Below are 12960 nucleotides of genomic sequence, written 5' to 3' on the forward strand. Positions count from 1 at the left end.
TGGCTTTTGTTGCCATTGCTTTTGGTGCGTTAGTCATGCAGTACTTGCCCATGCCTATGTCCTGATGGTATTGTCTAAGTTTTCTTCTAGGGTTTTTATGGTATTAGGTCTTATGTTTAAATTTTTAATCCCATCTGGAGTTAATTTTTGTGTAAGATGTAAGGAAGGGATCCAGTTTCAGCTTTCTGCCTATGGCTAGCCAGTTTTCCCAACACCATTTATTAAATAGGGAATCCTTTCCCCATGGCTTGTTTTTGTCAGGTTTATCGAAGATCAGATGGTTGTATATGTGTGGCATTATTTCTGAGGCCTTTGTTCTGTTCCATTGGTCTATATCTCTGTCTTGGTACCAGTACCATGCTGTTTTGGTGACTGTAGCCTTGTAGTATAGTTTGAAGTCAGGTAGCGTGATGCCTCCCGCTTTTTTTTTTTTTTTTTTTTTGCTTGGCTATGCAGGCTCTTTTTTGGTTCCATATGAAGTTTAAGATGGGGTTTTCCAATTCTATGAAGAAAGTCAATGGTAGCTTGATGGGGATAGCATTGAATCTATAAATTTCTTTGGGCAGTATAGATTTGTGTATGTTGCTTGCATCCTGGGGATGAAGCTGACTTGATCATGATGGATAAGCTTTTTGATGTGCTGTTGTATTCAGTCTGCCAGTATTTTATTGGAATTTTCACGTCAATGTTCATCATGGATATTGGCTTGAAATTTTTTTAGTTGTGTCTCTGCCAGGTTTTGGTATCAGGATGATGGTCTCATATAATGCGTTAGGGAGGATTCCCTCTTTTTCTATTGTTTAGAATAGTTTCAGAAGGAACCAGCTCCTCTTTGTACTTCTGGTAGAATTTGGCTGTGAACCCATCTGGTTCTGGACTTTTTTTGGTTGGTAGACTATTAATTGCTGTCTCAATTTCAGACCTTGTTATTGGTCTATTTGGGGATTTGACTTCTTCCTGCTTTAGTCTTGGGAGGGTATAAGTGTTCAGGAATTTATCTGTATCTTCTAGATTTACTGGTTTATTTGCATAGAGTTGTTTATAGTATTCTCTGATGGTAGTTTGTATTTCTGTGGGATTGGCGGTGATATTCCGTTTATCATTTTTTATTGCATCTATTTGATTCTTCTTTTATTAGTCTGGCTAGTGGTCTATTTTGTTGATCTTTTCAAAAAACCAGCTCCTGGATTCATTGATTTTTTTTTTTGAAGGGTTTTTCTTTGTCCCTATCTCCTTCAGTTCTGTTCTGATCTTAGTTATTTCCTGTCTTCTACTAGCTTTTGAATTTGTTTGTTCTTGCTCCTCTAGTTTTTAATGGTGATGTTGGGGTGTTGATTTTAGATCTTTCCTCACTTCTCTTGGGGGCACTTAGTGTTATAAATTTCCATCTACACATTGTTTTAGATGTGTCCAAGAGATTCTGGTATGTTGTGTCTTCGTTCTCACTGGTTTCAAATAACATCTTTATTTCTGCCTTCATTATTTATCCAGTAGTCATTCAGGAGCAGGTTGTTCAATTTCCATGTAGTTGTGTGGTTTTGAGTGTTTCTTAATCCTGAGTTATAATTTTATTGCACTGTGGTCTCAGAGACTGCTTGCTATGACTTTTGTTCTTTTGCATTTGCTGAGGAATGTTTTCCTTCCAATTATACGGTCAATTTTAGAATAACTGCAATGTGGTGCTGAGAATATATATTCCATTGATTTGGAGTGGAATGTCTATTAGGTTCACTTGGTCCAGAGCTGAGTTTGAGTCCTGAATATCTGTTAATTTTCTGTCTTGTTAATCTGTCTAATATTGGCAGTGGGGTGTTACAGTCTCCTACTATTGCTGTGTGGGAGTCTCAGTCTCTTTGTATGTCATTAAGAACTTGCTTTATGTATCCGGGTGCTCCTGTATTGGGTGCATATGTATTTAGGTTAGCTCTTGTTGCATAGATCCCTTTACCATTATGTAATGCCCTTGTATCTTTTGATCTTTGTTGGTTTAAAGTCTGTTTTATCAGAGACTAGGATTAGAACCCCCCCTTTTTTTTTCCTCTCCATTTGCTTGGTAAATCTTCCTCCATCCTTTTATTTTGAGCCTATGTGTGTCTTTGGACATGAGATGGGTCTCCTGAATACAGCACGCCAATGGGTCTTGACTCTTTTATCGAATTTGCCAGTCTAACACTGTTTAGCAAAGGATTGGTACATACATATATCATAAAACTAAGGTGTAGCTTCTTATTGAGTTGCACACATCTTTAGTAGGAAATTAAAATACAGAATTTTCTAATCAGCTTCTTAAAGTCATATATATTTTTTAGGTTTTTCCATAAGTTAGCAAGTATTTCTAAAATTCATCTTTGTAAATGTTTTCCTATTATAATTTCTGCTGAGAGGTGGTGATGGGACTCTGCTCCCAAAGACTCCACCTGAGCCAGGAAAAGAGAGTGAAGCTAACAAGTCGTCAACTCGAATGAATTGTAAAAACTTCTTTCTACTCATTTACACTGGTGTGATATCCAGGTTGACACTAAAAGGTATTAAATAAATCATAATGGAAAATAATTATGTTTTATTAGTTTTTATTTAGGAAGTGGAACTTTCACTTTATCTCAGTATTTTCTTCAGAGGTAGACTTTGTTTTCATTTCAATGAGTTCTTCCACTCGAGCTAGAACACTTTCAATCAAATCAAATGTGAAAAGAGCTGAATGTAGGACCTGCAAGCCAAGAAAAAATGTTATTAATGCTGCCTTCAAAAAAAACATAGAAAATATTACAGCTGGAAGTGGCTTAGGAATACTTAAAGCTAGGTGCAGCGATTCACATCTGTAATTCCTGTGCTTTGGGAGGCCAAGGTGAGAGGATTATTAGAGGCCAGGAGTTTGAGATCAGCCTTAGCAACATAGTGAGACCCTATCTCTACTAAAAATTAGCCAGGTGGCCAGGCACGGTGGCTCATGCCTGTAATCTCAGCACTTTGGGAGGCCAAGGTAGACAGATCACAAGGTCAAGAAATCGAGACCATCCTGGCCAACATGGTAAAACCCCGTCTCTACCAAAAATACAAAAATTAGCCAGGCGTGGTGGCATGTGCCTGTAGTCCCAGGTACTCAGGAGGCTAAGGCAGAAGGATCACTTGAACCCGGGAGGCAGAGGTTGCAGTGAGCCGAAACTGCACCACTGCGCTCCAGCCTAGCAACAGAGCAAACTTGGTCTCAAAAAAAAAAAAAAAAAGGCCAGGCATGGTGGTGTGCACCTGTAGTCCTGGCTACTTGGGAGTCTGAAGTGGGAGAATCACTTGAGCCCAGGGAATTGAGGCTGCAGTGAGCCACAGTCATGCCACTGCACTCCAGCTTGGGCAAGATAGCAAGGTCCTGTCTCTAAAGAATAAAAAGGAAAGAAAAGAAAATTTCAGATCACCTTAAGCTGCATTTCAGGAGGCATATTAGGGATCTCTTCTCCACCTACAGTTATAGAACAAAGATCTTTTGATTTCTGGGCCTCTGTAAGAGAAAAAAAAAATCATGTGTCACACTTAAAACAACTCTCAGATTTCAGTAACAAATATATAAGCTATTTTCATCACTCACTAACTTAAAATGTGTCAGTTATTTTCTGTAAAAATTATTCAATCCATTGTTTAACAGCTCAGGGTATACTGAGGCTGTAAGCAAATAAAATGAAGTATCACAATTCTGCAACATGTAAATACTTTTTAGACCTGAAAACAAAATTGCACATTACCAACCTTGGCTATTTTTAATTTCTGCTTCATAATGTGCTTTTGACATATTAAGTCCTATATGGAGTGGCTTTAAGAAATTATTTTTAACATTTCCAAGTTCTGTCCATAATCCAGTCTGTTAAGAATAAAAGAATGAGTTATTTAGTTCAACACTGATTGATTGCCTACTATTACTAAATGTGTTAAAGGCTGGAAAAACAAAAATGAATGAAACATGGCACTTGCTTTTCACAATGGACTTTACTATTATTACATTTAGGTTATGTGAATACCAATTAAAAGAAAAATGTACTTGGGGCACTACACTTATTACTGCACCATTTGGATAGCTCTTGGTTTTGAGATCTGCTAACTTATTGAGTTCTATTTATGAGAAAATCATTTGAGGATAAATCCATAGTAAGATATCTCTGAAGCTCTATAAGCCATCCCCACAATGACTCTACCTTATTTATGCCTTCATCCCATGCATGACCTTTCAATTGACATCCTTGCCATGGATCTAGTTCTAGAGGATGCTTTCCTTTTCCTATACCCAGCTAATTTGAATCTCCTTGGTGACCAATGTAGATGAAGATTTTATCTGTTAAGGACAGCTTAGGGTTATTTTTGTCATGTATTCTAGAGGTTTTCATTCCAAGAGCATTTTCTCTTACAGTACTAAAGGGGAGAAATCATGAAATCTTAACTTTATTTTTAAAAATAGAGAAAAGAAAATCCATTGGTACTACTAAGTTTCCACATACTCTTTACAAAGGGAAATGTCTTAGGTAAAAAAGGGACACTTAGGGACCCAAGTGTCCTTAACTAGAATAATGAACTACTTGATAACCTATTTTGTAATGAGCTTATTTTGATGCAAGTAGTATATAATGTGTTACTTGTAGCCCTCCAAATACAATCTACACATATCTATGTTGAATAATTGATAATAATGTCTCACACATAACCTTTTCATTTCAGTCGTCTTTTCTCATTTCTCCTATACTAATAGGAAAAATAAAATTCTAGGGAGGGTCTAAAACCTTAAAAAATATGCATACCTTTTCACTTGAACTTATCTTGGGGAAATAAAGATGTATGTTATACTGGTTCTATTGCAGATGTTTAAAAAAATGTCTAGTGAAACAATTAAAATAATTGACAACAGGAGATTCATAGTAAATTATGACACATTAACATAATGGAAAAACTATATAGCCATTAAAATACTGTTTTTCAGTGCATATTGATGAATGGGGAAAAAAGGTTACAAAACAGTGTGATTCTTTTAGTATGATCTGATTTTCTTTTTAAAAAAGAAAAGTACAGATATATTAGCACAGAAGCTAGAAGGGAATATAGTATATCAACAATAGTGTAACTTTATTATTTTTTTCCTCCTTTATCCTAATTTTTAAATAATGGATGTTTTAGCTATATAATTTTTATGTGGAAAGTTTTCTTAACCTCTCATGGCAAATTTGGGTTATATGCAGCAGGAATTTCCTTAACCAGTGTAGTCACACAAAATAACAAGCATATTACTCTTTTGTGCACAGACAGCTCTTATTTCTCTTATTTCACCTCTCTCTATCCAGCCTTTTATTTTTTTCTTTTACTGATACATGACACTTTACATATTTCTGGGGTACATGTGAGTATTTGTTACATGCATAAAATGTGTAATAAGTCAGAGTATTTAGGGTATCCATCACCTTGAGTATTCATCATTTCTATGGGTTGGACATTTCATATCCTCTCTTCTAGCTACATTGAAATATACAATATATTGCTGCTAATTATAGTTACTCTGTGCATTCCTAATGTATCACTTAAACAATATAATTTTTTGAAGATGATGGCCAATTAGGAGCAGCTCAGGATTGCAGCTCCCAGTGAACGTGTGGGAGGGTGAGTGGACACTGCATTTCCACACGGATTTTTATTATCCACAGACCAGGAGATTCCCAGGTGGAGGAGCCCCATGGGTCACCAGCGCAGCTGTTTTAGCTGGCGCGGCTATTTTGCTGGTGCCCCGGGGTGGCGGTTCTCCGTACAAAATACATGGGTTTGGGCACCATTTTAGCTGGCGAGTGGAGCTCCAGGAAGGCAGTCACCCATTCATCTGATTAAAAAGGGGACTGAAACGGGGAGCTAGGCCAGGAGATTCCCAGGCAAAAAAGCTCCACGAATCTTAGCGCCGCTGTTTCAGCTGGTGCAGTGGGTCACCGCACAGGAAATCACACAGATCCGGGCGCCTTTTCAACAGGCGACTGGAACACCTGGGAGATAGTCGACCGTTCAACTAAAAAAAAAAAAAAAAAGGCTCTGGGGCAGGGAGCCAGGTAATCAGGCTTCGCTGGTCCCATCCCCACAAAAAAACAGCAATTAATTAGAAACGCTCTGGATTGAGAGTTTCACAGCAAGCACAGCTGAACCAGGGACAGGGCAGCTCTGTGGGGGAGGGGCGTCCGCCATTACCGAGGTAGTCCACCACTACGGAGGTAGTCTGCCATTGCTGAGGCACCCCACCATTGCCGAGGCAGCCCACCATTTCAGAGAGAGTCCGCCATTATAGAGGTGGGCCACCATTGCAGAGGCAGTTCTAACTACACCCGTATAAACAGGACTGCAGGGAAGTTCACATGGCAGCTGGGTGGAGCCCACAGCAGCTCAGCAAAGCCTCTTCAGGCACAGTGACTAGGCTGCCTCCTTGCTGGGCAGGGCAGCCCTGAAAAAAGGCAGCAGCACGACAGAAACTCATAAATAAAACCCTAACTCGCTGGGACAGCACCTGGGGGAAAAAAGAAAGGGGGGTGGTTTATGAGTTCTGCTGCAACAGACTTAAACGTACCTGGCCAGCAGCTCTGCTTGAACAAGAGCTCACAGTTCAGCACTTGAGCTCCTATAAAGGACAGACTGGTTCCTCAAGCAGCTCCCTGACCCTCGTATATCCAAAGAAAGAGTCACCTCATAAAGGAGAGCTCAGAATGACATCTGGCGGGTATCATTCTGGGATAAAGACAGCAGAAGAAGAAACTGGCAGCAACCCTTACTGTTCTGCAGCCGCTGAAGGTGATCCCCAGGCAAGCAGGGCCTGGAGTGGACCTCAGCAGTTCTACAGCAGAGGGGCCAGACTGTTAGAAGGAAAACTAAGAAACAGAAAAAACTTCATCATCAACAAACGACATCCACTCAGAGACCCAATCTGAAAGTCAACAACTACAAAGACGACAGGTGGATTAATCCACAAAGATGGGAAGAAACCAGTGCAAAAAGGATGAAAACAACCAAAACCAGAACGCCTCTCCTCCTACAAGAGATCACAACTCCTCACCAGCAAGGGAACAAGGCTAGATGGAGAATGAGTGTGATGAATTGACAGAATCAAGCTTCAGAAGGTGGGTAATGAGAAACTTCTTGGAGCTAAAAGAACATGTTCTAACCCAATGCAAAGAAACTAAGAACCTTGAAAAAAGATTTGACAAAATACTAACGAGAACAAACAACTTACGAATATAAGTGAATTGATGGAGCTGAAAAACAGAACAGGAGAACTTTGCGAACCAGACACAAGTTTCAACAGCTGAATTGACCAAGCAGAAGAAAGGATATCAAAGGTCGAATATCAACTCAATGAAATAAAATGAGAAGGCAGTATTAGAGAAAAAAGGGTAAAAAGGAATGAACAAAGTCTCCAAGAAATATGGGACTATGTGAAAAGACCTAATCTGCGTTTCATGGGTGTACCTGAATGTGACAGAGAGAATGAATCCAAGCTGGAAAATACTCTTCAGAATATTATCCAGGAAAACTTCCCCAACCTAGCAAGGCAGGCCAATATTCAAGTCCAGGAAATACAGAGAACACCACAAAGACACTCCTGAAGAAGAGCAACCCCAAGGCACATAATCGTAAGATTCACCAGGGTTGAAATGAAGGAGAAAACACTAAGGGCAGCCAGAGAGAAAGCTCAGGTTACCCACAAAAGGAAGCTTATCAGACTCACAGAAGATCTCTCAGCAGAAACCCTACAAGCCAGAAGAGAGTGGAGGCCAATATTCAACATCCTTAAAAGAACAGAACTTGCAACCCAGAATTTCATATCCAGACAAACTAAGCTTCATAAGTGAAGGAGAAATAAAATGCTTTATGAACAAGTACTCAGAGATTTAATCACCACCAGGCCTGCTTTACAAGAGCTCCTGAAAGAGGCACTAAACGTAGAAAGGAATAACCAGTACTAGCCACTACGAAAACGTACCAAATGGTAAAGAGCATCAACACAATAAAGAAACTGCATCAACTAATGGGCAAAACAGCCAGCTAGCATCAAAATGGCAGGATCAAATTGACATATAACAATATTAACCCTAAATGTAAATGGGCTAAATTCCCCAATCAAAAGACACAGACGACTAGCAAATTGGATAAAAAGCCAAAACCCATCAGTGTGCTGTATCCAGGAAACCCATCTCACATGCAAGGATACACAAAGGCTCAAAATAAAGAGATGGAGGAAGATTTACCAAGCAAATGGAGAGCAAAAAAAAGCAGGAGTTGCAATTCTCATCTCTGATAAAATAGACTTTAAAGCAACAAAGATCAAAAGAGACAAAAAGGACATTACATAATGGTAAAAGGATCAATGCAACAAGAAGAGCTAATGATCGTAAATATATACACACCCAATACAGGAGCACCGAGATACATAAGGCAAGTTCTTAATGACTTACATAGAGACTTAAGACTCCCATACAATAATAGTGGGAGACTTTAACACCCCATTGTCAATATTAGATCAACGAGACAGAAAATTAACAAGGATATCCAGGACTTGAACTCAGACCTGGACCAAGCAAACCTAATTTTTACATTTACATAACTCTCCACCCCAAATCCAAAGAATATATATTATTCTCAGCACCACATCACACCTACTCTAAAATTGACCACATAATTGGAAGTAAATCACTCCTCAGCAAATGCAAAAGAACGGAAACCATAACAGTCTCTCAGACCACAGTGCAATCAAGTTAGAACTCAGAATTCAGAAACAAACTCAGAACCGCACAGCTTCAATGGAAACCAAACAACTGCCTCTTGAATGTTGACTGGATAAACAATAAAATGAAGGCAGAAATAAAAATGTTCTTCGAAACCAACGAGAATGAAGACACAATATACCAGAATCTCTGGGACACATTTAAAGCAGTCGCTAGAGGAAAATATATAGTAATAAATGCCCACATGAGAAGCAAAGAGAGATCTAAAATTGACACCCTATCATCAAAATTGAAAGAGCTGGAGGAGCAAGATCAAAAAAACTCAAAACCTAGCAGAAGACAAGAAATAACTAAGATCAGAGCAGAATTGAAGAGGACAGAAACACAAAAAACCCTTCAAAAAATCAATAAATCCAGGAGCTGGTTTTTCGAAAAGATCAACAAAATAGACCACTAGCCAGATTAATAAAAAAGAAAAGAGAATAATCAAATAGATGCAATAGAAAACAATAAAGGGGATATCACCACAGATTCCACAGAAATACAAACCATCATCAGAGATTATTACAAACAACTCTATGCACATAAACTAGTAAACCTGGAAGAAATGGATAAATTCCTGGACACTTGCATCCTCCCAAGCCTAAACCAGGAAGAAGTCAAAACCCTGAATAGACCAATAACAAGGTCTGAAGTTGAGGCAGCAATTAAGAGCCTACCACCCAAAAAAAGCCCAGGTCCAGATGGGTTCACAGCCAAATTCTACCAGACATACAAAGAAGAGCTGGTACCATTCCTTCTGAAACTATTCCAAATAATCCAAAAAGAGGGAATCCTTCCCAAATCATTTTATGAGACCAACATCATCCTGATACCAAAACCTGGCAGAGACTCAGCAAGAAAAGAAAACTTCAGGCCAATATCCATGATGAACAAAGATGCAAAAATCTTCAATAAAATACTGGCAAGCCGATTACAACAGCACATCAAAAAGCTTATCCACTATGATCAAGCAGGATTCATCCCAGGGATGCAAGGCTGGTTCAACACACGCAAATCTATAAATGTAATTCACCACATAAACAGAACCAAACACAAAAACCACATGATTATCTCAATTGATGCAGAGAAGGCCTTTGACAAAATTCAACAGCCCTTTATGCTAAAAACCCTCAATAAACTAGGTGCTGATGGAACGTATCTCAAAATAATAAAAGCTATTTATGACAAACCAACAGCCAATGTCATACTGAATGGGCAAAAGCTGGAAGCATTCCCTTTGAAATCTGGCACTAGACAAGGATGCCCTCTCTCACCACTCCTATTCAATATAGTACTGGAAGTTCTAGCCAGAGCAATTGGGCAAGAAAAAGAAATAAAGGGTATTCAATCAGGAAAGGAGGAAGTCAAATTGTCTCTATTTGCAGACGACATGATTGTATATCGAGAAGACTCCATCATCTCAGCCCCAAATCTCCTGAAACTGATAAGCAACTTCAGAAAAGTCTCAGGATACAAAATCAATGTGCAAAAATCGTAAGCATTCCTATACACCAATAACAGACTTAAAGAGAGCCAAATCAAGAGCAAACTGCCATTCACAATTGCTACAAATAGAACAAAATACCTAGGAATACAACTAACAAGGAATGTAAAGGACCTCTTCAAGGACAACTACAAACCACTGCTGAAGTAAATAAGAGAGGACACAAACAGATGGAGAAACATTCCATGTTCATGGTTAGGAAGAATTAATATTGTGAAAATGGCCATACTGCCCAAAGTAATTTACAGATTCAATGCTATCCCCATCAAGCTACCAATGACCTTCTTCACAGAACTGGAAAAAAACACCTTAAACTTCATATGGTAGCCCGCATAGCCAAGTCAATTCTAAGCAAAAAGAACAAAGCGGGAGGCATCACACTACCAGACTTCGAACTATACTACAAGGCCACAGTAATCAAAACAGCATGGTACTGGTACCAAAACAGAGATATAGACCAATGGAACACAACAGAGGCCTCGGAGGCAACATAACACATCTACAACCATCCGATCTTTGACAAACCTGACAAAAACAAGCAATGGGGAAAGGATTCCCTGTTTAATAAATGGTGCTGGGAAAACTGGCTAGCCATGTGCAGAAAGCAGAAACTGGACCCCTTCCTGACACCTTACACTAAAATTAACTCCAGATGGATTAAAGACTTAAACATAAGACCTAACACCATAAAAACCCTAGAAGAAAATCTAGGCAAAACCATTCAGGATATAGGCGTAGGCAAGGACTTCATGACCAAAACACCAATAGCATCGGCAACAAAAGCCAAAATAGACAAATGGGACCTAATCAAACTCCACAGCTTCTGCACAGTAAAAGAAACAGTCATTAGAGTGAATTGGCAACCAACAGAATGAGAAAAAAATTTTGCAGTCTACCCATCTCACAAAGGGCTGATATCCAGAATCTACAAAGAACTAAAACAGATTTACAAGAAAAAAACAAGCCCATTCAAGAGTGGGCGAAGGATATGAACAGACATTTTACAAAAGAAGACATACATGAGGCCAACAAACATGAAAAAATGTTCATCATCGACTGGTCATTAGAGAAATACAGATCAAAACTACATTGAGATACCATCTCATGCCAGTTTGAATGGCGATCATTAAAAAATCTGGAGACAACGGATGCTGGAGAGGATGTTGAGAAATAGGAACACTCTTACACTGTTCGGTGGGAGTGTAAATTAGTTCAACCATTGTGGAAGACAGTGTGGCGATTCCTCAAGGACCTAGAAACAGAAATTCCATTTGACCCAGCAATCCCATTACTGGGTATATATCTAAAGGATTATAAATCATTCTACTATAAGGACACATGCACACAAATGTTCATTGCAGCACAGTTTACAATAGCAAAGACCTGGAATCCACCCAAATGCCCATCGATGATAGACTTGACAGGGAAAATGTGGCACATATACACCATGGAATATTATGCAGCAATCAAAAAGGAGGAGTTCACATCCTTCGTAGGGACATGGATGAACCTGGAAACCATCATTCTCAGCAAACTGACACAAGAACACAAAATCAAACACCGCATGTTCTCACTCATAGGCGGGTGTTGAACAATGAGAACACATGGACACAGGGAGGGGAGCATCACACACTGGGGTCTGTTGTGGGGAAATAGAGGAGGGACAGCAGGGGGTGGGGAGTTGGGGAGAGACAGCATGGGGAGAAATGCCAGATATTGGTGATGGGGAGGAAGGCAGCAAATCACAGTGCCATGTGTGTACCTATGCAACAATCTTGCATGTTCTTCACATGTACCCCAAAATCTAAAATGCAATAAAAATATATATATAATTTTTCATGATTAAAAGCACATAAATGGTATCATACTGTATATAACCTGCTTCAGCTTCCTTTTTATCAATCTTATGTGGAATTTATCCTCCTACTAAGTTTTTAGTATTTCAAAAGAATGCAGCATTTACATTGCTGTATGTTTTCCTATTCACAGGGGGTAAAACGTTTCCTAGGATACTGTTTTTCAAATTATTTTTGCCATGACTCTCAGTAAAAACTACGTTTTACATCACAACTCAACACACATTTATACAGTTGAAATAAAAGTCTTCCCTCAAATCCTTTCCATATAACACATTTAATCTTATTAATACTTAAATAAAATGTAGAATATGGAGAATAAGGAATTCAAAAATAAACATTAGAAAGATATTTATATAATAAATGAGTGTGCTTTCCTATTCATGAGATAATTCCAGTCTAATTTACTATTGAGCCTAGTCCTTTACTTTTTGTTATTTTTCAAAGTCAGGTTTGTTCAGGTATTGTTTACATACAGTAAAATATAACCTAGCTATACAGTTCTGAGTTCTGACAGATATACAGTGATATAAAGTCATGCAACCACTGCCACTGTGAATATATTACCATGACCCAGAAGTTTTTTTGTGTCCCTTTGTAGTCAGTTTCTTCCCACCTCCAGCAACCAGTAATCTGATTTTTGTTCATGTAATTTTTGCCTTTTCCAGAATGCTATAAGTGGAATTAAAACTCTTTGTGGTAGAAACTGACAAAATTGTAAAATTTGTATGGAAAATGATTTTAAAATAGCCAACACAATTTTAAAGAACAAAGTTGGTAGACTCACATTACTTGAGTTACTTCCTATAAAGGAATAAAACAGAACAATTTCTTC

General features: G+C 38.6%; 1 protein-coding gene across 1 annotated transcript in view; it reads right to left on the reverse strand.

The window, feature by feature from the left end:
* Positions 1-2553: 2553 nt before the first annotated feature.
* GLMN (glomulin, FKBP associated protein) overlaps positions 2554-12960 on the reverse strand; it is a 70116-nt gene continuing 59709 nt past the window's right edge. Inside the window, exons 17-19 of the mRNA XM_064371137.1 lie at positions 3739-3850; positions 3411-3493; positions 2554-2707 (exon numbers count right to left, since the gene is read on the reverse strand). Of these exons, the coding sequence (XP_064227207.1) occupies positions 2591-2707; positions 3411-3493; positions 3739-3850 (312 nt within the window). The 3' untranslated portion in view covers positions 2554-2590. The remainder of the gene's footprint in view (positions 2708-3410; positions 3494-3738; positions 3851-12960) is intronic.

The sequence above is a fragment of the Aotus nancymaae genome, unplaced genomic scaffold (genome assembly GCF_030222135.1).
Source record: "Aotus nancymaae isolate 86718 unplaced genomic scaffold, 86718_ANA_hifiasm-v0.15.2.pri h1tg000122l, whole genome shotgun sequence".
Taxonomy (NCBI): domain Eukaryota; kingdom Metazoa; phylum Chordata; class Mammalia; order Primates; family Aotidae; genus Aotus; species Aotus nancymaae.